The sequence below is a fragment of the Balaenoptera musculus genome, chromosome 14 (genome assembly GCF_009873245.2).
Source record: "Balaenoptera musculus isolate JJ_BM4_2016_0621 chromosome 14, mBalMus1.pri.v3, whole genome shotgun sequence".
NCBI lineage: Eukaryota > Metazoa > Chordata > Mammalia > Artiodactyla > Balaenopteridae > Balaenoptera > Balaenoptera musculus.
The window spans coordinates 81,756,306-81,783,296 of NC_045798.1; the positions used below are offsets into that span (position 1 = coordinate 81,756,306).

The 26,991-nt window shown below is 37.1% G+C and overlaps 1 protein-coding gene across 1 annotated transcript in view; it reads right to left on the reverse strand.

Moving 5' to 3' along the window:
- Positions 1-3,815: 3,815 nt before the first annotated feature.
- Positions 3,816-26,991, reverse strand: part of TMX3 (thioredoxin related transmembrane protein 3) — a 43,945-nt gene continuing 20,769 nt past the window's right edge. Inside the window, exons 8-16 of the mRNA XM_036823010.1 lie at positions 26,677-26,754; positions 24,303-24,369; positions 20,558-20,656; positions 17,708-17,765; positions 17,457-17,510; positions 14,224-14,280; positions 10,190-10,319; positions 8,814-8,882; positions 3,816-7,335 (exon numbers count right to left, since the gene is read on the reverse strand). Of these exons, the coding sequence (XP_036678905.1) occupies positions 7,075-7,335; positions 8,814-8,882; positions 10,190-10,319; positions 14,224-14,280; positions 17,457-17,510; positions 17,708-17,765; positions 20,558-20,656; positions 24,303-24,369; positions 26,677-26,754 (873 nt within the window). The 3' untranslated portion in view covers positions 3,816-7,074. The remainder of the gene's footprint in view (positions 7,336-8,813; positions 8,883-10,189; positions 10,320-14,223; positions 14,281-17,456; positions 17,511-17,707; positions 17,766-20,557; positions 20,657-24,302; positions 24,370-26,676; positions 26,755-26,991) is intronic.

The window sequence follows — 26,991 nt, forward strand, 5'->3', positions numbered from 1 at the left end:
CAGGGGATATGGGTTCGAGCCCTGGTCCGAGAAAATCCCACATGCCACAGAGCAACTAAGCCCGTGCGCCACAACTACTGAGCCTGAGCTCTAGAGCCCGCGAGCCACAACTACTGAGTCCACGTGCCTAGAGCCCGTGCTTTGCAACAAGAGAAGCCACTGCAATGAGAAGCCCGCGCACAGCAACAAAGAGTAGCCCCCGCTTGCCACAACTAGACAAAGCCCACGCACAGCAACGAAGATCCAACGCAGCCAAAAATAAATAAATTAATTAAAAAAAAATAAAGATACAGCTAACAATTTCTCACAGATTAGATATCAGGTGTTGAAGGAAAGAAGCTATGGATAGATCCAGGATTTTTGACCTGAGTAATTAGAAAAACGAAGTTACCATTTACTGAGATGAGAAAGACTGAGTAAAAGCAGGCATTTAGTGGAAAATCAAAGTGTTTAGGACATGGTGTTTGAACTGCCTATTAAACACCCAAGTAGAGATGTCAAGTCAGATATACAAGCTGGAGATACAGATTTGTGAGATTTTTAAAATCAAGAGACTGAATGAGGAATGATGTTGAGTACCTGCTAATAGTCTCATTGACCACTTGGAAATTCTCTTTTGTAAAGTTCCTATTCCCATCCTTTGTGCATTGTTTACATTGGGTTGTCTTTTCCTTATTGATTTGCAAATGTTCTTTGTATATTCTGGATACAAGTCCTTTGGTAGATGTAAAAATTGTGAACAGCTTTCTCTTTTCACTGTCTAATGGTGTCTTTTGATAAACAGAAATTCTTAATTCTAATGAGATTCAATTGATACTTTTTTGCATGTTAGTCGTCTTGTGTCCTCTTTAAGCAATTGTTCTACACCAAAGGTCAGGAAGATTTTCTCTAGGAAAATTTTTCGTATTTAGGTCTATGATCCGTTTTGAATTAATTTTTGTGTGTGGTGTTAGGTGGGATCAATCAATGGTCACTCTTTTTCCCCATTGGATAGCCAACTGATTTAGCATCATTTACTGAAATCCTTTTTCCCACAGAAATTTAGATAAGAAAACAACGTACAGCACTTACTACTTCCTAGAAATACCGTGTTTTTCCAGATAGAGAGCTAGGAGATCATCATCATTTGGCAGTAGTGAGCTACGTGGTCAGGAGACTCTAAACTATCGTTCCCTGTGGCCATATGTGAGTGATTCTTAAATTAATCCTGGAGCAAGGAATTTGGCTTTTGCAAGTAAAAATGGAAAATGGTTACCTCAGTCACATACTGTTGGCTTCAGGAAGGCTCTCTGCAGAGCTGTACGCTCCCTTCCTGTTTTCCCATGCTGTCTCTTTCCTATAAGGACCTTCCCAAAGATCACAGGCAGTGGCCAAAACACCCTAACGTCTTGACATTTTTCTACCGAGTCCCTTAAAACTTCAGCCTCTTTATGCACATACATGATAACACCACCGAGTTTAAGGTTCCCAACTTCACTCCTGAGAAGGGAATGGGGAGACAAGCCACTGCCCCCCGCCCCCCGATCAGAGATAATGAGCAAGGGAGGTTAAGTGACTTGTTCAGATTTAAACAATTATTGAGTGATTCTACTCAGATATCAACCGCAGTTTATCTCCAAAGGCTCTTTAAACTATACTTCATACTATAAATTTAAAACGATTAATCATCAACAACTTTCCTCCATAATATCTGAGGAGTACCTCATAATTTAATAAATAACTGGATCTTTCTGGGAAAAAAATGTTCCCGGTGTATCTTCCTAGAGGTCCTTAGGCACCTGTGGAAATTACTGTTATGCTTCACAGTTAGTATTTAAATCACTCTATGTATTTACAAGGACCACAGAGAAAAACTCATTATTTTGAAGGCCAGCAATTCACAATTTGAGATCATACTGTCAACTGAGAGGAATAGATTGTAGTAAGGGTTATGTCCAAAAATAGGGTGAATTTTGAAAATTCTTTTACTCCTTTCAAAATCACCTGTTGTACAAAAAGGGAGTAATCTTTTACTTTACAAAAATCTTTAATATTAAGTCCTTCTATCAATTATTTGGTTTAGAACAATAAAGTATTGTTTGGAAAAGTCATATAGTCCAGAAGTCTCAATAATGCCAATTCAGAATCTTATAGTTTCCTTAACAATCAGTTTAAGAATAAAAAGGAGACAAAGGAATTTAACACAGATTTATTAGTTACATAGATTATTTTTGAGTGTACATCAAAATATTAAATGTCATTGTATGAGTCATTAAAATCTGATCATTTACTGTAGTTTTGACTGGATTCTTATGGTTTGATATAGAATTTCTACTAACATCAAACATATGTTCAGAAACTGCAGAGTATCAAACAACTTTGAAGGAAAAAAAACACTGTTCCATAAATCTTTAAGTGACCCTAGTGATGAAGACAGGGATGCCAAGATCCTATGAAAACTCTGAATGAGAGGAAAAATATCCTCAGTTCCTATTACATATTCATCACTTTCACTTGACTGCTTCATCCACCCAACTAAAATTTACTATATAAAAGCTGGCCAACACTCTTTTTGGACTTTTTGCTGTAAAGGGAAGGGACGGTTGTAAACATGGGCGTAGAGGGTGGCTTTAGTGCTTGCATTTACGGCCTTACAGAATCTGTCTCAGGAAGAAATGTCGGCTTATGTTTACGTATTTTCAGTGTGGGAATTCTGACCCCCCAGGAAGCCAAGTGTGCCCCTGGAGATTCCTTTCGTCCAGTGCTCCCTCACGTAGAACTGCACCCCCCTCCCTGTCACCCACCCACAGACAGTCTCAGACACGCTGGGTAAATCCCACCCCTTCATACTGATGCCATCTGTATTGTCCTGGTCTCTTACCCTCTGAGTCCCAAAGATCCCAGAGATCTAATAGCAACAATTAGATGCTGAACAACAAATTATATGAGAAGGGAAACTAAGAAAAACAGAAAAGTAGAAAACTTACAAATGAGCGCTTTAAGTAAGCCTGAGTACCAGTTATTGCAGCTAAAAACTCCATGAGGACTGAGGCTGTGACTGCCTTGTACTGCTGTATCCTCAGGAGTACATACAAGACGTTTAATAAACATTTGCTGCAAGAATAAACTGCAACAAAATAATAGCCCCTTTTTTTTACTACTTGTTTAAAACATCTTTTCTGTTTATAGGAATGAACTTAGAAAAAAGTTGAGGGCTCTTATCAGAAGAGGCCCGTTCTAACCAGTCAGTCTGTGTGGAACCAATTTTGTGGCTGTTACTCCTGTGTCAGAGTGATTCTCACTAAAAGATATGCTCATGGCATAAAATGGGAAAAACAAATTATAAAACATTAATCTGCATAAAGTTTTATTTTTTCATAATATACTTTCCCCATTTGTTTGCTATTTTAAAAAAGAAAACCTTGAGGCTTTAGATTCCCATTTTAGTGACAGTGAAAGTGAGGGGTGGTTGTGTTGTGTCCAAGATCACAATCTGGCAGTTGGATCAAGGACTCAAATCCACTTATTCTAGCTTTAAACTCTGTAATTAATATTTAAAATGATCAGGTTTTACAAATACAAAATATATCAAACCTATGAATCTCAGGTTCTTCACCTTCAATATGAAAGAATTAGATTACAATCTATCTTATCTCTATCAAGTCTGTTTAAATTTTAGAACTATGTTTCTATAATTACAAATAACTTACAATTAATAAAAGGAAAAAAAAAACACTGTGGAAGATGCATCTCAACTGTCCTTTTTGCTTTGCATAGAGAATTATTTACATCCCAGACAACCAGAAGATAAATGGTAAAAATAACAAACGGTTACGTGTTTTCAATTCATTTATTTTAGAAAAATGAAGATTTACAATTGGTGCCTTAAGGCAGGATATCATGAATTCAACGAGTTAGTAACACAAACTTTCAAAAACCTTTATAGATTAGTCCAAAGTAGAAAATTATTTTTTGCCCACTCTTGGACTCAGACACATTCAGAAAAAATATATATTTATAAAAATAAAATGGCAAACCTAATCCCACCAATTAATTGATAGTCTTAGCATCCTACACTTGTTTATTTGAACACTCTCTATATAAAAAGAATAGCTGAATGATTTTTCCCTGTCCTACTTCCATATCATATGAAGCAATGATGAAAATATTTAAATTACTTTTTGCAAAATCAAAACCCAAAAGCCCCTGAAACAAAACACAAGAAATATCAACAAGAACAAATATCCACTGAATAAAAATATAGCTAATTGTTTAGCTATATTGACTATTCATATAGACCCGTCCTTCAGCCTCTAGACATTTGGCTCTTCATGTTATTTCTAACTCAGATACCAGGGAGCACTATGTATAAAGAAAGCAAGTGAAAATTCCAGGTCAATCCACCTAAGTTTCAGATAGCTAGAGATAGAGAAGTATTAACGTACACAGTGAAACAAAAAGGACTGCAAGCTATAATGGGGTGCGCTGCTCCGTAAAAACACGCACTTTCTCTCTTTGAAATATCTTTAGAAACTGTCTGAGCACCAGATTCAGCAACAGCAAGCATCTAGGATCTTGAATATTAGAAGTTGGAAACAGAACTTTATTGCAACTGAAAGAGAAGGCAAAACTCCAACTTACTGAAGGGCATTCCCCCTATTGATATGTAATCACAGTGAGATTCATCACTGAATCAGGATGATATCTATGTTCTTCTACAAGATTCATTAAGAAACCTACCTTTATTTTGAAGTAATTTTTCCTAAAACGAAAACAGCATTTCTAGTAAACTCTGATATCACATTGAGGGGAAAACCATACTAGTGAGCAAAAATTTTCAACTTGTTTTGTGAGGATATTGTGACAATATCCTAAAGTAGAGACAAGTAGAAAGCAAAATTTTAATAAAAAAAAATTATTCACTTACAAAGCATCTACGCTTTTTGTTTCCCAAATAGACACACTTTGAAAACACAAATAAGAATATGGGGCAACAGTATAGTGTTGTGAAAAAAGATAACAGAGAACTAAGGCATTAATTTATAGACAAGAAAATCTCGAAATACAAAGAACACTGGACTTCGTTGATACATATTAAGCTTTGCTCCTTTTTTTTTCTTTTTCCTGTTTTGGTCTTTAATTTATAGGTGTGCTTGACAAAAGACAAAACCATGCAGATAACAGACATCTGTTAGTGATAAACATGAAGAGAAAAGCCATGACATGTTTACAGCTTCCTCCTGTCACTGGTAGTGGCTAAGCTGTAACTTCCCCACCAGGCTGAGACTAACGTGAGGCGTCTGTATTTAGCTAAGCTTTTCACAGCTGCAAAATAAGCTTGACTGCTGCCAATATTAGTATCTATTTTCCAAAAGACTCTCTCATTACTCTTTAGAGAGAAATTTCCTTGTTAAATTAACAGCATTTATCTCCAATTTCCATTTAAGAATAACATTTCATTCTGGTATTTCGTGAAATTTCCTGTAACTGCATACGTGCTTCATTTATAAAAATGATAATAATGGGGCGCCAAACATGAAGAACAAGTAATGACTATATACTAAAAGGTACGAGAGAGCAATTCCTAGTAACTCCTTAGGACAAAGGCACAAGAGCGTGAGGTTAGCAGTGATCAGCATGGCATCAGAAATAGCCCCAGGCTGCCCTGGGGACCACAGCCCTAAACAGCTTCACTATCAGGACCATGAATTACATAGTTTTAAAGTGATGAAACATTTTAAAATGTTTCATAACTCAATGAATAACCACCCAAATTACACTTAATAAAAATCCGAAACTTAGCTAAAATGAAGGTCTCAAACATAAACTAATCTACAATAAACATACCACACTGTTATTTAAAAAATACCAGTCTTTGTACATAACTTGGGATAGAATTCCTATGTTATTCCGTTATGGAGAGAAGATGAGAGGTCATTAGCTGAAATGGATAACAGCTGGGAGGATGGAGCAGGTAACTGGCAGATGTCTTTAATCACTGGACGTGAAGTTTCTTAACAGGCTGATTATGCCACTCATTACTCACTATGAACACAGACACGCCCGTAATATTACATAACAGATGTATGTCAATAAATTTTATATGTGTTTATGTATGTGTGTATGTGTATATATAGATATACAGACACACACACTAGATTATAAATTACTATAAAGTTACCATACCATAAAATAAAAACATGATATATATTACTTTTTAAAAAGCAGCAGGAGCTTTTTACCAAAGAAAAAATTTTAGACAAAATCCCAATATATAAAACAGAGAGATAAAAGTATGCTGTTCTGGCTAAAGCAGTGTAGGAGTGACAGAGACCCCCCTCCCTTCCTGCAGTGTTGGCTGAGACACCTTCTCAGTGTCCAGGGCATCATTTGAAATCACTGATCCAAGTAAATCCTGTTTCTGCTGCAAAGATTAAACATAAGACTATTTTTTTCCCACGATATAGGCCCATATGAAAGTTTTATAATGCAACTGAGTATAAAGGTAAAAAGTAACATTTCCTCTCCTTTAAAAATAATAACAAAATAAAATCACTATGCTGTATAAAACCAAATTATTTTATCTCATAATCTTAATTTGATCCTTGGAAAAAGTTATTAGTTCTCCTTAAAGTGCCTAAATTTTAAAGACTTAATTTTGTCCATATAAATCTTATCCAAAACATGAGGAAAATGGATGGTAGGAGGTGGTGGTGTTATTTTTCTCTATCACACATGTATCTTCTACCTGCCTGGCCAATTTAAATATTCTGCCCAAGAATCTTAATTTTGTCACAGAATATTCAGATAGAGAATAGAGAAACATGCAAATAGAAGTGATCTGGTAGAACAACATCTGTAAGGTAAACTTTGATGGAGTGTTTTGATTTTGTTTGTTTTAGACAAACGTTTCATCTCTTTGCTCCAAACATCTCCCCATTTACGGAAGGACTATTTTATAACCCATGCAGTTGATGTTAGCAAAATACAAACACCATGTTCTCTTCTGTAAAGGTCATGATTAAATGTCTAAATTCAATAAATAGACTCTTTAATAATTTGAAATCCTATGAAATATTTTATCTTAGTAAAGTCTCAATCTTTCTTCTTTTCTAACACATCTTTGGGTTCTTGCACTGCAGGCACCAGAGAGTCCCCACTCCTGGGCTCCTGTTTTTCTTTGCTCTCTTCTACCGGTTCTGGGCTTTCCGTCTCACTTTTGGACACTTCATACCGTTCTTCTAGGTAACCTCCATCTGTGTCAGCCGTGTAGATGCCGTAGCACATGATGCTGATGACACCCAGTGGCAGGCCAAAGAGAAAGCAGCCCATAAGCGGAGAGCTCTTGAATATAGACTGTGGAAAGATAATTACATCCCTCATTTGTATGCTGATATAAAAAGCATAAATGAATTTAAAACCACTACAGATTTCTTCCTCTTGCTGCCATCCAACTTGCTTTTAGTTCCAATGAATCAATGTCAATATTTCCGTTGTGACTATCGTGTGAAAGACCCTTGAGAATTTTATACCCATGTATGTGTGTATGTATAACCAGCTATTGGCAGCAGAAAAGGGCACCAAATTCTCCACTACCTTTTCAAAAGATGTTTATTTTTCTCACATTAATCACAAAGGTCTCTTTGAGATGGCTATTATGTGCCAAGAGCTGTACAGTTATATCCTGGCTATAGGAGTCTGCTATGGAGAAGGGTGGTTATTGACCATAAAGAAGGTAATATTCTCTTCACATAACATTTTTAACATTTTTGACCTGTTTGGTTAGTAGTAAAGCAAAATTAACTTAATAATTTCCCTCAGTTTGTATACTGTCTCCTCAGCTCCCAGAAAAGTAAAAGCAATTTAACTGAACAGGTTTTTCAAGTACAATATATTCTCTGGATTGTGACTGTAACTCTTGAGAACTAAACAGACAAGTTCAGAGGAGAGCAGGGTCGCTTTGGATTGAGAGAATGGAAGAAGGCATCACAGAATAAAGGTGTTCTGAGGCAGAAATTTAAGCGTAAGAACAAGGCAGGCCAGGGTACAGTGTGAGCTCAAAGACTGAGGAGGAGGATATGTGAGACAGACAGAGAATTGTGAGGGGCATCACTGGAAAAGGGAAGGGAAGCGATCAGAACTGATTATTTTAGTAATACTAATTAGGTGGAGGACGGGAGGCAGGGCAAGAGGAAGTGTGAAAACCAAGTGGAGGCCGGCAGCCACACATAACGGGATAAGGGCCCAATCCGTGGAAAGAAGGTCACTGACAAACCGAAGGACGCACGGGGTAACTAATGAGTTATCAGCACGACTTTACTTCTCACCAACAGAAGAAGGTTAGCTCTGTTTTGCTTTTGGCCATAATGAATGAAAATACCCGTGGAGGAGCTCAAGATAGACAACTAGAACTAAGTTCAAGGCTCCAACAAATTTAGGGCTGCCCTGCAGTCAAGCTGACGGACAGTTGAAGCTGGGATAGTAAGAGAGATTTCTTAGAGTTCTCAGCAAGAAGGCTTCAGATCCAAGGACTGAAAAGGGCAGGAGGAGGAAAGAAACTCTGGAAAACACTTTAAGTCATGCTATCAGGTTAAGTGATTCTAAATTCCAGTTAACTCACCAATCATACAGAAATGAATAATTGTAGAAACTTAATATCCACCTGATTAGTATCTTTTCTTAACGTAAATATGTACTAGTTCTTATCTTGCAAGTTAAGAATACGTATTTTTACCAAATCCTTTGAAATTCCAGATTTTACCTTAGTTAGACATAACCTATATACCTATATATTCTCAATTATAAGTGACACTAAACACACTGTCACAACTTACCACAATAGTAGACTTGGCATCAAATACTATTCTTTTCAATCTCTGCAAAATGCTATCCCCTCCTTGGGCCTTAAATTTAACAAGAAATAAAAAACAATTAAATTGTTATTTCAGTACTATTACTTCAATTTTCTGTTAGATAATCTTACAACTGCAGGTCAAGAGTTGACTACAAACGATTACACAGAGCACCTGGAAGAGCCACGGAGTAAATATTGACTGGTTTTTCTGTCCCACCCTCCTCTGCTCTCCTGTATGACCATGTGTCCTCCCTGGCCACAGTCCAAGCAGCTCGGCTGAGGCTGACCCACCCACGCGCCGGCCTGCCCAGCTTTTCAGTTTAGCTGACAGTGTTACACTTGCTGCAGGATATCCTCAAGGTCCTGCAGGGAGAGTCTGTCCGACGATGAAACCCAAAAAGAAAAAAGTGCTGCAAGGCAGAGGGAGAAAAATTCCTGATGAAAATCCATCAAATCCCTGCATTCAGCCACACCTAAAGTCTGGCTCATTCCTTGAATTTCACTAACTTACAAATTGAAGGGTCCTCACTCCTACAGGTGAGCATCATTTCAACAAGTGTTATTTTCACAAATATAAAATTCCTACTGTGTGATTCAGAGTGTTTCCAAAGAAGAAATACTTGTTACTCTGTGAGCCAACTTTCAAATATAGTTTGTGTAAAGCTGAAACAAGTCTCACAAAGTAATAATTACACTTCACGAAAGCACGGAAGTCTCTTCTTTTCTTATTTTATTCTAGTATATTGAATTAAGATGCATGTTGGCCACCACCTGCTGAAGTGATTTCATGACCCGCTAATACGGGCTACAACCCAGTTTGAAAAACACTGCAATATGGTTTACAGAAAAAAACAGTGAAGATTATCCATTCATCATTTCTGAGAAATATTTTATAGGATTATACTTGGAACACTCCACTGGGGCTGGTTTTAAATACATTTCCTGATCTTTTAAGAAACTGTGGTATTATTCACAGGTTTTTTTAGAAAGCCAATAACTTAATGCAACTGTATTCTTGAATCCAGTGAGGTACTGAGAGTCAGGAAGTTCACTATCAGATAGCTCTGTACCCTGCAGACCTCTCAGCATCCCTAGCCCCTGACTCTAAATGCCAGCAACACCTCCCCCAGTCACTATGACAACCTATGTCCTCCGAGTAACATTCCACCCATTAGCAGCCTCTGCCACTTAGGTCCTGGGGAATGTGACTCAGCCCATCGTGTGAGAGAAGCAAGGATGGAGGCCTGCCCCTCACCCCGGGTGATGGCCGACTCTTTCTTTCAGAATCAGAAGAAAACAACTCATTTCTCCTCCACCTCCTCCCATCACCCCATTGCAATTAAAGCAAAAACTCACATCTACTGTGCCATCCAAAATGTTATTAATGAACTGGACCATGTCTTCTGCATTCTTAATCTGTCTATCTAGTAAAAAGTACTGTTGGTTTGAAGTATTCAGTACAACCACAGTTGGGACTTTTAATTCACTGAAAATAGAAAAACAAAAGAAATCAAAATACATGTTAAACACAGAGACAACAAATATTCTGATACTTATTTGAATTATATCTAAATAACTAGAAGTACAAAAGGAGGGAGCTATAATAGCTCTGCCTTCCTTTGTTTACATAAAGAAAATTTCAAATTGTGCATCAATTTAAAAAATAGCTAAATTAACATTTATGAAAACTATTAGTATACAACATCAGACAAATGAGTATTCACGATCAAACCTAAGGATAAAAATTATTATGTATGAAGTATCCATTTCTGGGCAATATAATTCCTTGCCACAAGTTTATCTTAAATACCATCACTTTAATCATATACAGCCCACCTCAGTTAAAGGGCGTTCAGGCAACTAGAGAGGGAACAGCATGGTCTCCAGAGTTACACTGCCTGTGTTCGGATCTGATGCTTTCCCACAACTTTAAGTCTAATATTTTTCATTTATAAATGAACAAAGGTGTGGGGGGCAGGGTATCTATCTTGCTACAGAAGTTAAATGAGAAAATTCAAGTTAAATATCCAGCACATTCCTTGTATCAATACATAATACATGTTCAATAAATACTATTCCAAATTCTCTGAACTCCCACTACCCTACAGTATAATCACCCCATCCTCATGGGTGCTTCAGTGATATACTAGACGTCAATTCAGTTTGCAGACAAAAACCATAATATTACTAATGTGTCATTTACTTCAAATAATTTGTTTTCCCTTCAAGAATAGGGTTTTGCATAATCATAAAAAGGTACTTAATTCTGTATGCCACCTACATATCAGTTTATGGTTATTCATATGTCTATATATGAATGTATTATGCAAAAGCACAAAACTCTACAATAGAAACAATTTACAGCACTGTATTATCACCACATAAGTCACTGGGTCCAGGAGGTTGCTTTCTTGCTTATAATTCTCTATCCCTCCCCACACCACGTCCTTCTCTCACTGAGGCAAAACGTGCATACATGATCCCTGATGTTGGGCTCAGCCGTGTGGTTTGGCCAATGGGAAGGCACAGAAATGACTGAAGCAGAGGCTTGAAATGTGCTTGCCTTCTTGTGTTTCTGCTATTGCCATGAGAAGAATATCCCCCAGGAAGATATCCCTCCAGGGTCAAGGACATGGAAGACACGTACGGTAGACCTGGACCTAACTAGCAGCTTGGAGCCACGTCTGGCTGTGCCCAGCTAAGGTCAGCCAAGCCCAGACGAGTGAGAGAGAATAAAGGATTGCTGTTTTATGCCACTGGGTATCAGGGTGTTTTATTATCCAGTATTATTGTTAGGCAATAATTAACTGTAATTTTAAAAAAATCTTAGCTTCATTCTTGTTTATAAAAACATGAGACAACTTTTTAACTTACAGCAGTTTAGTTATTAGTTATCATCATAGTGCATCAGTAGCAAAATTCTATTTTTATGGAATGAAGTAGAACCTGGTCTTCCTATAAAAATATATCTTATGAAAAAGTTAAATACACAGCTGAACTAGAAACAATTTGTTCTGAAATAATTCCATTTGAATAACGATGAAAAATAGCACCTCATCCTATTCCCTCTTAACTATACTCACAAAAATCAAATACAAAATAATTTAATAGACCAAAGGTCTGAGAGTACCCTATTTCCTTTGAGAAAAAGTAAAAAACATCATCAGTGCTACAGTGTTAACTATCTTATATAATATCACGTATTTGCCCTACGTTAAAAACTTTTAGGCATCAATACTTATTAAATTCCACTAATTTATGTGTCAATATTGATCTTACAGTAGTTAGGAGATTTTGCAGTAAGAGAGATCTGCATTTGAGGACTGGATCTCTTTGACTTACTTGCTGAGCATCCTTTGGCTTATTATTTAACTTCCTTGAGTTTCTTCTAAGAAATTTCAATTTCCTCATCTATATAAAATGGAAATAACAGTACTTATACCTTACTGAGTTAGTGTAAAAGTCAGAAAACATACATTCACAACTCAGTCCAGTGTTGGTCACAGGGTAAGTGCTCATTAAGGACTTTCGATTATTATATAGCCATCATTATATGCCTTCTCTCTTCTCTCAAAAAAAAGCAAAGTATGAATTTTTAAAAAACCAAACAATAAGGGGTTGGTGGTAGAGATTATTGTTCTCTGACCATAACTGTAGCAAAACTTCTATCTCACAACTCGCATTAGAAATAATACTCATGAAGGAATGTCCATCCATCTCTAGAAATTCTGAATATTATCCTGAATCAAGGAGTTATTTATCAGATGCAAATTGCTTTGGCCTCTTGCCCATAATGTTTTACTGCATCACTTTACTGGCTTGCCTCCAAGGACATTATAAATGGTTGTATCGAAGTCCCTACTATATATACTGTAAAGATCCTATTAAAAATACATTTCTATTATAATGTGCCCCCCTTTATGAGATTATATAGCATAGCAATTTCTCTTAGGTTTCTACAAGGTCGGCCATACTCCTATAAGCAACAGTTATTCTATAGGGGACGGGAAATGTATAAGCAATGTTTTTCTACTTTGTCTTGAGTATTAAAAATCCAAATTGTTTAAGTACCTTTGGTAATTGTATAGATCCTTTACTTTATTTCCCTTTGTCTTGATTTCTTCATTATATATTACATCTGGTACTTTATGTCTTCGGTAAACCCTCTCAAATTCTTATTGGAATAAGGATAATGAATTGATTATAAATGAATAGAGGTACTTTACTTCGTAATTTTAGGCTCTTACCTGAAAATTATGAATGTTATTCTGGGTTTATAAGTTGGTAAAGCTCTGGAGGGCTTTCCGCCATCTTCACGTCCGGGCTATTTTAAGACCCATTTTCCAAACACTCTTGTGTTTGCTATTACACTCTGCCTGAAATAACCTCGCTGCATTCTTCATTCAGCTACTTCTCATTCTTTAGACTCCCTCTTGATTACCGGCTCTTGTGGCAAGCGTTTCCTGAGCCCCTGCGCCTTGCTGTGCATTTTGGTGTGGGTGGGTCTCTCTCTGTCTCCAGAGCTCCGTACCACACAGGCCTTCGCACATAGTGCTGTAGTCACCATGCTGTCTCACCCAGCACACTGTGAGCATCTGAAGACAGGGCCTCTATAATTCACTCATTTTTTTGCATCAACAGTGCAATGCCAAACACAGTGTGTGACTTAGAGCAAATACTCACTAAACGTCCACTGAATAGAGTAGGCTTTTATTTGAAACTTATTAATTCGGTATAGGTCTGGTAAATGTTTTCTAACATCAACTTTCTGAAGTGACAAATCAGATCTTTACATCATAAGCATAATCAATATTAATATTAAAGCTGCAAAGTTTTCCTATAAACTTACTTTAGTCTGTTAAATTCTTCTAGAACAGCAATTAATTCTTGGATGATAAAAATTTTCTACTTAAGTTACATTTATTCATTAAAACTGAACTTAAGGTTCATATTAAACAGAAACTACAAAGTTTACAAGTTTTTGAATGATGTTTTCTTTCCAAAATACTATAAATTGACAATATTAAATTGGGAGTTTTTTATTTTTAGTATAGAGAACTTTAAAGTTTAATAAGTTTCAAATACAGATTTAAAACCTAAAGTAAATATTTAATGGGAGAATATCTGCATTAGCATATACAAAGGTTTGCTTTTTTCAGCTATTAGTCCTGCCTGTCTCTGAAAAACAGAAATTTAAAAATTGATAGAGTCGGGACTTCCCTGGAGGTCCAGTGGTTAGGACTCCATGCTTCCACTGCAGGGGGCACAGGTTCAATCTCTGGTCAGGGAACTAAAATCACACAAGCCACACAGTGTGGCAAAAAAAACAAACAAAAAAAATTTGATAGAGTTGATAGCAAAATCATTTCATCATTTAGCATTTTACTTACTCCATCAGCAAGGTATTTATATAGTCATTTCCATCCATATGGCCAAACTGAAAATCCCTAATCAACAACAACCAAAAAGAACAGAGAAGGAGAGAACAATATTAAATACAAAAAAAGATAAATATAAAGCACTGAATTTAGGGTTTGGTAAGCATGCAAACACTGTAAACATTTAACATATCAATCACAATAAATATAAAAAAGTATGAATTCTACTGGCTTTTGAGATACAAACACGTGACAAATTAAGCAAATTTTAAGACATGTCTATTTTGTTTCATACTGTGTAACACAAGAAATACATATATCATTGATATATCATTAGAAGACTTAGACTAAAAAGGGCATAATAAGTAATGCAACAAATTTATATTGACTGTCTTTTATGACAGTAACAAACTGATTTAGCATACAGGAAAAAATATCACCTATTTTTTATGTTCCATTATTCTTTGAGTTCCTGTTAAATCATCATCTGTCTGTATCTGACTTGTGATTGCTCATTTAATTTTATCTCAAATGTATGAGTATACAGGCAACCTCCTTTTATTGAGCTTTGCTTTACTGCAGTTCCCAGGTACTATGTTTTTTACAAATTGAAGGTTTCTGGCAACCCTGCTTTGAGTGAGTCTATCTGTGCTATTTTTCCAACAGCATTTGCTCATTTCGTGTCGCTGTGTCACATTTTTGGTAATTCTCACAATATTTCGAACTTTTTTCATTATTATTATATCTGCTCTGGCGATCTGTGAGCAGTGATTTTTGATGTTACCATTGTGATGTTCGGGGTGCCACAAACTCTGCCCATACAAAACTTTGAATTTAAGCAATAAATGTTTTGTGTGTTCTGACTCCTTCACCAACCAGCTGTTCCCCCATCTCTCTCCCTCCCCCTCTCCCAGGGCCTCCCTATTCCTTGAGACACAACAATATTGAAATCAGACCAGTTAATAACACTACAATGGCCTCTAAATGTTCAAGTGTAAGAGTCCCACGTCTTTCACTTTAAATAAAAAGCTATAAAAGATCAAGCTTAGTAAGGAAGGGAAGTTGAAAGCTCAGATAGGCTTAAAGCTAGGCCTCTTCCAGCAAACAATTAGCAAACAAGTTGTGAATGCAAAGGAAAACTTCTTGAAGGAAATTAAAAGGGCTACTCCCGTGAATACAAGTGTTAAGAAAGTAAAACAACCTTATTACTGATATGCAGAAAAGTTTTTGTGGTCTGGGTAGAAGATCAAACCAGCCACAATAGTTCCTTAAAGCGAAGCCTAATACAAAGCAAGGCCCTAACTCTCTTCAATTCTATGAAGGCTAAGAGAGGAGAGGAAGCTGTAGAAGAAAAGTCTGAAGCTAGCAGAGGTGGGTTCATGAGGTTTAAGGAAAGAAGCCATCTTCGTAACATGAAAGTGCAAGGTGAATCAGCAAGTGCTGATGTAGAAGCTGCAGCAAGTTATCCAGAAGGTCTAGCTAAGATAAGTCTTGAAGGTGGCTACACTAAACAACAGATTTTCAGTGTAGATGAAACAGCCTTAAACTGGAAGAAGCCGCCATCTAGGACTTTCTAGCCAGAGAGGAGAAGTCAACAATGCCTGGCTTCAAAACTTCAAAGGACAGGCTGACTATCTTGTGAGGGGCAAATATAGTTGGTGACTTTAAGTTGAAGCCAATGCTCGTTTACCACTCTGAAAATACTAGGGTCCTGAAGATTTATGCTAAATCTATCCTGCCTTTTGCCCTACAAATGAACAACAAAGCCTGGATGCAGCACATCTATTTACAGCATGGCTTACTGAACATTTTAAGCCCCACTGTTGAGACCTACTGCTCAGAAAAAAAAAAAGATTCCTTTCAAAATATTACTACTCATTGACAATGCACTTGGGTCACCCAAGAGCTCTGATGGAGATGCACAGTAAGATTAATGTTGTTTTCACTCCTGCTAACACAACACCCATTCTGCAGCTCATGGATCAAGGAGTCATTTTGACTTTCAAGTCTTCTTATTGAAGAAACGTGTTTCCTAAGGCCACAGCTGCCATAGATAGTGATTCCTCTGATGAATCTGGGCAAAGTAAACTGAAAACCTCTGGCAAGGCTTCACCACTCTAGATGCCATTAAGAACATTCATGATTCACAGGAAGAAGAGGTCAAATATCAACATTAACAGGAGTTTGGAAGAAGCTGATTCCAACCCTCATGGATGTGGATGATCTTGAGGGGTTCAAGATTTCAGGAGAGGAAGTCATTGCAGATGTGGTGAATACAGTAAGAAAACTAGACTTAGAAGTGGAGCCTGAAGGTGTGACTGAATTGGTATAATCTTGTGATAAATCTTGAATGGCTGAGGAGCTGCTTCTTATGGGTGATCAAACAAAGTGGTTCCAGGAATCCACTCCTGGTAAAGAGGCTGCGAAGACTACTGAAGTGACAACATTTAGAAGATTTAGAATATTACATAAACTTAGTTGACAAAGGAGCAAGGTTTGAGAGGACTGCTTCAGATTTTGAAAGATGTTCAACTATGGGTAAAATGCTACCAATGCTACGGAGAAATCGTTCATGAAAGGAAGAGTCAATGGATGAGGCAAACTTCACCGTTGTCCCATTTTAAGAAAAAGCCACAGCCACCCTGACCTGCAGTGACCACCACCCTGGTCAGTCAGAAGCCATCAACATTGGGGCAAGACCCTCCACCAGCAAAAAGATTACAACTCACTGAAGCCTCAGATGATGGTCAGCATTTTTAAAGTATGTACAGTTTTTAGACACAATGCTACTGCACACTTAATATGCTACTGCACACTTAATATTCAAAAACATAACTTTTATATGTACTAGGAAACCAAAAATTGCATGTGACTTGCTGTACTGCACTGGGCTGGAGCCAAGCCCGCAATACCTCTGAGGTATATGCCTGTATGTGCATATTTTCTTACCACCAACTTATCCCAAATCCTATCAAGACTAAGCTATGATACAAATTATAAGTTTTTTTTAAACTTGTAAGACACATATCAATAAACTTCAAGTCCAAACAATTCATACTGAAATGCTACATGCTGTAATTCACTTCAGCTCCTTGATTCATCTTTGAAAGTATGAAATACTCCTACTTTTGCTTTACTGTATTACAAAACCTAATTAGGTTTTGTAATAAAAGAAGTTATTTTGTAAACAAAAAAGTTGTTTTGTAAACAAAGATAATGGAGCCTTCCAGAATGCAAACACCTACCTGTGGAACTGGTCTCTATAATCTCTAGCAACTTCCTGAATAATTGACTTTAATCTGTGAGAAAACAAAAAATACATGAATATTCCATTTCATCAACTTGAAAAATATAATTATTCAATTATAATATATGCTGCCTTATCTAATATCTAACACTGCAGGAAAAGTAAGATACTGTGTCAAGTTTATCTGAAGCCATGTAAAGTCTGAATTGGATGATATTTGAAGCTTAAAACTATTTCAAGGCACCATACCTGGTATGTTCAACTGATGTATTTTTCTCATCAATTACTGCAATAGCCACAAGCTTTCCTGAAATTAAGAATGACATATCTAAATTCAATAATCCTCATTAAACTTTTCGATTATTACTGTAGCAATGAATAGGAAAATAGTATATAGTTTCCAGAATTCAATTCCAATTATCTTAAACATGTTATGCTTAGCAGAGTGAAACAGTGAACTGTTGACTCCAAGTGATAAATTCCCACCTACCTCCCATCCCTGAAATGTAAATATCAATAATAGTAAATATTTAACAATTCATATACTCAAATTGTTATTTTTTTCACACAACCCACACACTAAAGTAAGTATTTTGTTGAAAACTAAAACTGTAAGGAACCAGTTGATAAAAGAAATATACTAAGAATTACTACAGCTCTGAAAAAATGGTATAGAACAAGAAAATGATTTTTACCATGTTATTCCCTTTGGTACCACGGGCCACTGTTTGCTAGTAATTAATGCACAAAATAAAACTGACTCAAATTTATTTAACCCTCAACAGAACATAAATCATATTCATCTCTGACATCCTCCAGGATGGCAGCGTGACGTAACAACCAGAGCACTGGTATGGAAGTCAGAAGGCCAGACCCTGCAATCCAGCAGGGTCTATTATGGTCCAGGCCTGGGAGAACAACAGTGAGGCACAGCGTCCATTAGCCACGTGCCTTAACCTCAGCGGACGCCAACTTATTTTAGAAACTATTATCTATTTCAAAGTCATCTGGAGAGTTGAATGAGATGACATGTACAAAAATACTGGGATAGTTTCTGGCTCAGAGTAGGTATATAAACGTAGGATTAAATCGACAATCTTTCAATCTCATCCCCATATCTTCTCTAATTTCATACTTAAATTCTATACAAACTTTAAATTCTACACAATCTTGACGCTTCTTTTAACCCCCAGCTAAAAACATTAGTTCATAATGTTTATTTCCTCTCTTGAAATATTACTGCATTTACTGTTCAGTGTTTGGTTTTTACTGTTATTTCTTTAATTTAAAGTGCTTCATGAGTTTTTTCAAAATGCCTACAACATGTCCAGCATCTTCCCACAGGCCGACACAGGTGGTTTCTCGCGTATTAAGTTCACAGTTACCGGGCGCCGAGCAATGTAGCCGGCACAGGGCTAGTTCCCGAGGCCGCAGTGAGGAGCACACAGACACAGCTCTGCACGTGGGGAAGACAATCACACACGCAGACGTGTGGTGAACAGTCAGAAGACTCTGGGAGGACGGAGACATGGGGTTTATAAAAGAACATTTTGTAAGAGTAAACTAATGTAGTTCCAGGGGGTTAGTGAAAGACTTTCCTAAGAAAGCAGTATTTGGTCTGACTTTGACAGATGAATATAAATTCACTACACTTTTCCAGGCAAAGAAAATAGAATATTTAAAGGTGCTCTGGTGTAAGGTGCACAGCGTTTTCAGGAAACTGAACAGTCAGCGTGGCCGGAGACGGGAGAGAGTGAGACAAAACGGGAAAGTAAGCAGGAGTCGGAAGATGCGGGGACCTGCAGTCGCCAGAAGTCCTGAAACTACACTAGGTGTCTGAAGCCACCGAGGGCCAGGAGCCTGTTGCGGGGCTTGTGTGACAAGCGGCCAGGCAGGCCCACAAGCGGGGCACAGCCGAAGCTGACACCCAACCAGGGCAATTACGCTGGGAACACAAAGACACACTGCCATAGCCAACTTCTTTCCAAATCAATCTGGGAGAGGGCACTGAAGAGCTTTGGCAAAGCTGCCAATTTTAACTGCCGCCTCCTACGATGCTGTACTGACAGCAGAACTACCGTATTCCTACATTCTCCCCCTTTTCCCTTCACGCGGGCCTGCATGAATCAGCAAGTAAACCCACAGTCTCTGACAGTATCTACGTCAACTTCCAATACTGAGCTAATACACACCTCCCTCTGTAAGGAAAGCAAAGACAGAAGCATCACCAGACACAGAACATTAAAAGAAGGCTCAGGAACCAGAACAAATACCATCCTGTGAAAGTTACAAAGTAACAGAAAAATGTGTTAGAGCCCTTCTAATTTGTATTCTTAACCAGATCCAAGAGCAGGACAACATGAAGAGGAAACTCTATGCCTATTATTTCTCAGATAAAAAAATTGAGCCTTGAGTAACATTTTCCCATTCTTTTAATCTAAAACTATACTCTCATCCAACTATCATAAATTTGTGAATGGAAACAAATGTGGCAACAATAACCATGACTTATTTCTTATTTGTAATTCATTATAAATTTACAAAACACTTCCTCCTAAAATTTACACGGTTAGCTTCTTACAGTTTTTGTAGTTCACATCTATTTGAGACCAGTCCTTACAGCTGTAGTTCCTTACAGCTTTCTTTTTTGCATCTATATTTATATTTGCTTTGCTTATCATTTTCAATTACATAACTTCAAGAAACCATGCCAATCTGATGCCCATAGTTTCTTCACAGGTAAAAGCAGGCTTTCAAAGGTTGTGATAATTTGTATTCCAACTCCTATTACAAAATCAGCGTCCTGCAGACAGCTTTCTGGTTGGTTATTTTTTCTCATTTCTTTATTCTCCAGGCTCTGTTTTCCCTGTCACTATCAGTTCTATTAGTAAACCCTTTCTAGCTAATCTTTATTCCACATGCAAAGGTATGTTCTTTGGTTAATATTAATCTATATTCTCATAAAGTTGAAGTGGCATTCAGGTCTGAAAGAAGGAATGATATGAAAGAGAACTTAAAAAATTCATTTTCTACAGATTGAAGTAATCAGTTAAGGAAAAGTTTTGTAGTGTGATGGCGAGTTGTATATATGCTTGTTACCGGTATCTCCGAGTTCATACAAGAGGAAGCCATCCATTGTAAGATAATTCTGAAACCTCTCCCTGTTGATCCAAGATGATAGATCACCATCTTCGTACTCTTAAAAAAACAAAACAAAGTTGATAAATTATAGTGTAAATATGACGTTAAAATGTTTATAATGTTTAATCTAGCAGCATGTATAAAATGCCTGACATAGGATCATAATCTTAATTTCATAAATTTCATTTTTAGAAAGCTATTTGAAGCAATCAAATGTAAAAAAAGGATTAATGCACAAAACAATTCATCATTATAGCACCACTGAAAATAGCAAAAGATAGATAAATAAAAATAAATAACTGAAATATCCTAAACAGGAAATAATTTAAATCATTATGGTACATGTTGAGAAAGACCATTTATAGATTTTAAAAAATTATAATAATTAAGTGGTAAAGCAGGTAACAAAACAATATTACAACATGACTGTAACTCTGTAAAAAATAAAGTATGAAAAAAACTGATAGAATGATAAAATGAAGGCATATATATATACTCCTATTAAATAGTTTTCCTGAGTTGATGGTTATTCTTGGATGATGGCATTATGGGCAATTTTTATTATAATTTCTTTGTTCTCTATTTTATGACACTTTGACCTCAGTTTACAACCCTCCTTCATATGTAAAACAAACTCACATATAAAGTCACACATACTATATCAGCCCTTTTCAACGTCAAATACTTCCTCTGGTAAGCAGACAGGAAACATTTACAATATCCAAGAGAATTATGTCCTGATTAGAAATATAATTCTGAAGTAATTCTGAAAAATTATTACAACTGCATGAAAAAGAAGTTGATGTAAAAGCCTACCAATATGGATGAAGACTGGATTTTACTGATTTCTTGAAAGATGTGCTTTTTCTGTCACTTGCATTGCTAAACAAAACATTTTCAAGTTACCAAACCTATAAAATAAGTAATATAATGCAAATCTGAAAGTATTTATGGATTTGGATTTATGAATTAGGAAAACAAACATAAAACTAGAAGTTGATTATTGGGCCATAATCTCCACTCCAGGTCAAAAGCAAATTTTCTAAAGATTATTCACAAAAGCGATAAATCTAAAACTCATTAGGAAATAAACCATCCTCCTAAGCCCCATCCCACTGTTCCTGAAATTATTAACAACAATGTAATAGTAGGATAAGCATTCAAAGTAACCTTTTATCTGAAGACTTCAGGCAGGTTCTAAGAACTGACTACTGCAGGTTAGAAAATGTTGGCCTTCAAAACAGCTGTAGATGCTAAACACATTACCCCTCTCTTTCTCATGCATCGGAGGCCACATGTGAAACATGGATGGGGAAGGGCACTTCTTAGCCGTTATTTAGACTTAAATGTATTCTTTAATAAAGAAAATCAGGCCTTTTTCAAAAAAAAGCGAAGTGGCTCTCTGAGTTAAGAAACTCATAATGCAACTAGAACAAGAGATTTGAAGGCTGAATCTTGATTATACCATGTACGATTTTAACTTGGAAAAAACAAAAACAATCTCTTTAATCCTGTTTGTTTATAAAACAGTAAGACTGCTGATCTCAAAAGATTGTTGTAATTATCAAATAAGACAATATATTGAATATACTAAGTGCTTACCATACAAGGAGTGTAGATAAAGAATAAGTGGATGGAATATGAATTTTCATATTTCAAATATGAAATATGAAATATGAACATATTTCAGATAAGTTCCTCTTAATTTCCTTTTTAAGCCCAATGTCTCATGCAGCCATTCAACAAATATCCAATGAATGAGCAAAGGAATGAACCTGCAATTTAACTACATATCTCTCTCCTTTATCTAACATTCTTAGTTACCCCCTCTGTAATCTCAGGATATTTATCTATCTGCCTTACTACCAGATTCAGGTGAGAATGAGATGAAAATGTCAAGTTAAGCAAATAGATAGCACCTGCTGCACAAACATAACAGGTAAGTGGTGGCTATTATACTACATCAAAGAATAAACACGGTCCTCACATCTATCTAAAGATGGGGAAGCTATAAGATTTTACAACTGCTTTGTCTTCATGTTACTGTCAAAACAATTAAAATGCTCCTTTGACTAAAACAAGACAATCAAAATATTCCTTTTATTAGATATTCTTCTATTCATTTGAGTCATTTAAGCAACTCAAAGCTTACAGCTCTCAAACACTTCTAGTTTCTTCTCTGTCACAAAATAATATGACTGAGCAGGACCCCTCAGGGGCAGTCCTGGGCGACCCTTCCCCCATATCCTCTGCTTATGTAACCGTATCTGATGCACATTTCCTGAGTTGTTTTGATGACCAGGAGCACTTATCCCCCAGGCCTACTGGAGCCTAAGGATTGATAATGTTAACTGACACGGCCCTTGCTGTTACCTCACCATCAACCAATCAGAGGACTGTGCACCAGCGGATCACATACCCTGTGACTCCCCTCCCTCACCTGGCCTTTGAGCACTAGCTGCCCTGGACTCCTTGCTTGGCGCCCTGCACTGAAGCTGCCCTTTCCTTCACCACAACCTGGCGTCAGCAGATTGGCTTTACTGCACACAGGAGAGTGGACCCAAGTTTGGTTCAGTAAAAATAACTCTCTAGAATGGTTCTGATATGAATAAAATGGTCCCTATCTGTGCTCTCCAACAAAAGCCACACAAGGCCACTGAGTATATGAAAAGTAGCTAGTAAGAATGAGAAACTGAATTTTTTATTTCATTAATCGTATGTAATTTACAATGTTACTAACATTGCTAGTACGTGAGATTTTGCATTCGCTTTTGCTTTTGAGTGGCTGTGTACTGTCCAACAGATGTCGAGTTTCAGTGCTTCCTGAAATCAGAACTATCTCCCCATGCCCCTGTGAGTTTGCTGCACTGCCCTAAGCTACTTCAAAGCCCAGTTTGCGAACTCTGGTAGTAAGTATTTGATAATACCAAGGAATTACTGTTAATTTTGTTAAGTGTTATAATAGCGTGTGGTTATCTTAAAAAAAGAAACTCCAAAAAGCCCACATTTTTAAAGACATGCATAATAAACATATAGTCAGGGACGCATAATGAAGCACATAGCGATGAAATGCCACTGGGATTTGCCAAAATGCTTCAACAAAGAAAAAAAAATTGTTGAAGCAAACGTGGTAAGATCTTAGTAACTGTCTCACCTGGGTGACAGGTATGTATGTAGAGTCTTATTATTTTAGCATTCTCTTTACTATAATGTGTGTTTGATATAATAAAAATATTTTAAAAATAGACCAAGTATTTGCTTCAACAAAGAAATGCTGAATAGCAGGTGGGTGGTTACTTCTGTCAGGGAGGGAGAGAAAAGGCTACAGACGAATACCCCAGGGCTTTACCACTATTGAAGATGGTTTATTTCTTTCACATCTTTGTGTGTCTCAAATGTTAGACCTTTTTAAAATTAATTTTGAATATTTTAAAGTAATGTATAGAAATTGCCTAGGGCTCATTTCTAAAAAAGGCAAATGATCTGACAAAAAAAGAAATTTACTGTAGCCAAACTCAGAATGAAAGAACACTGAGTGGAAAAACTAAAGTTGAAGGGTAAGAAAAACCTAGCAGTCATTCAACTAATGGGAAATGTAAGCAGTAGCTGCATTTACTAAATCTTTCATCAACACGTAAGCCCTATAACAGACACAACACTGTAATTATAAAGTGTTTACATGAGTTAAAACTTTGGAACTTACCATCATAAACAAAGTAAGTTTCATCTTTGAAAACAAGCACAGCGGGCATCTCTTTCAGGGTCACATACTGCGAAAATCAGAAAAAAAATTTCAGTTGGTAGCCATGAGTTCAAAAGCATTGAAAGTTACCAGGGGGAAAAAAGAACACAATGATGACAACCACAAAAAAGTTACCAACAGTTAAAAAGAACACAGTCAATCCCTAGCTGATCCAAGGACTCGGCTCGATATCTCTTTATACACCCCCTGGCACGGTGCCCTGTTTGCTATGGTGAAACCATGAAATATTCTTAGAGCTGTTAACAGACTCAAAGATATCACAGGAAGTGAAGGCCAGGAGGCACTCTGAAATGGCGGAAGAGCAGGGGCTAAGGTAGCAATCGGCATAGGTAGGTTCTCCACACCACTCCCAGGCTGTGAAACAACGAGTCCATCACTTCATCCGGGGAGTCGGCTTCCCGTGAATCAAGGACTCAGAGCACCCACCTCACTGGGGAGTCAGGAGAGTGAGATCTGCTAACACACGTTGAGAGGTGAGAGCACGCTTAAATGATAAACTGCTTTATGAATGGGAACTTACAATGGCAATCAATAATAAGGAATCCATTCAGTGGGTACCTGCTTCTTATACCTGTCTTGTACTTATTTCAAAATAATAAAATTACAGTAGAGAAATCAGTATTAGAGCAGAAAAGATATAATTTAGGTAAGCCACACAGAATTACTACATGAGTATGGTAATACTGAGCATAACAACAAATAAATCAGTAGATAACTAGTAAAGTAAAAATAATAATAAAATAAAAAATAAGGACAGCTATCCTGGGAAGATTAAAAAGGGAGGAAGGTATGTCACAGGTGATCTAGAATGATCTGGTTACATTACAGCACCATGAAAATAACTATTGTAAGGGCAGTGGTAAAGCTCTCAGGTGAGGCTCTACCATCCAGCATGCCTCTATTCACCCATGGTTGGCAACTCATCCACACAGGTACCCTGGGAGTATTTCACAGCATTCAGCATCTCTCCCTTTCAAGGGTATCCCTGAGTGAGCCAGTCTCTGAAATCACACCAGTGAGTCACTTGTCCCCATTACTCCTCTGAAACTGTTTCTCTTAAAACCACCAACAACCTCTATGGGGACAAACACCATGGTTCTTTCCTCTCCTCACCTTGGTTGCTTCACAGCATCTTGCACAGTTGGCCACTCCTTTCTTAAACACTTTTTATCTTGGCTTCCCATTCACCTTGTTTTCCTACTTTACTGACAATTTCTTCTCATTGTCCTTTGCTGTTAGGACCTGGACCCTCTTATCTCCCACCAGATTTGCATCCCATGTCTAAGAAGTTTATTTCATTTATGCAGCCTTGACTTACCTCCAAACCCTTATCTGATGCTTGTACTTGGATGCCTAATACATCAACTTAAATTAAAATAAACCTTCAAAACTCCATCACTCCTCCCATACTCCAACTTGTTCCTTCCCCAGTATTCCCCAGCTCATAAATAACACCACCATCTAACCAGTTGTTCAGGCCAAAAACCTAAAAGTCATCCTTGATGCACCTCTTTTCCTCTAGAACAAGCTCAAAAAATTCTATCTCCAAATACAATTCTTCCACTTCTTCCTAATTCTCTTACTAACTTTCAAGCCTAAATCCTAGATTACTTCAAGAGCTCAACTGAGCTTCCTGATCTAGTCTCATCCTGATCCAACTGTTTCTGCACTTAGCACAGAGTAATGTCCTTAAAATGAACTTGAGACCAAGTCCTCACATGCGTGGCCATGACCTAGAAGGCCTCCACTGGCCTCTGCCTACCTCCCATCTCCTTCCTCACTGCAGTTCAGCCACACTGGCTACCGCTCTGTTACTCCACTACGCCAGGCAGGTTCTCATCTTGGCCATCTGTAATGTCTGTTCCTTGCTTCTGGTTTACTATGGCCACAGATCTGTGCGTGGCTCCTTCACATCCTGTAAGTCCCATTTCAGATGTATTTTCTCCTCAGACAGACATTTCTTGATCAATCAATCAAGAGTAGCCATCCCACCTCTAAATGTCCTTACTATCACACTGCTCCTTTATTATTTTTTAGAGCAGTTACGATATCCTGTTTATAGCTTTGTTTACCGAGGACACCTATCTCAGTCTGAGGACCCAAGAGAAGGCTCTTATCTACAATACTAAAATTTAGTCCACTTCCCCCACCCATGAGAACGTAAACTCCATCCTATCAGGGTCCTGGTGATCTTGCTTGCCATCAATAATCCAGGACTTAAAACTGTGCATGGCACACAATTAAAGGACAACAAACAGCTGTTGAATATATATAGTAATTAATACACTACTTAAAATCCAACTTTAAATATTACCTCAGGAACGACTTCTTCTGAGGCAGAAAAAAAGTATGTATATACAATTAATTCTGAAGCAGCATCAATATATTTCTCCTGTGAAGATACAAACAGAAAAAAGGTAACTTTTAAATATTAATCAAGATCAAAATTCATTCCTCATTAAACATTCAGAGCAAGTAGTATCACTGCTAAGTAGTATCATCACAATTAGCTACCTTAAGTCTTTTCATGTGAAAAGATTAAATATAAGGAAATGAAATAAACTGTTTCTAAGGCAAAAGACCATTGTAACTAAGTGCTTTTATATGCCTTCAAATAAAGTTCATTAAA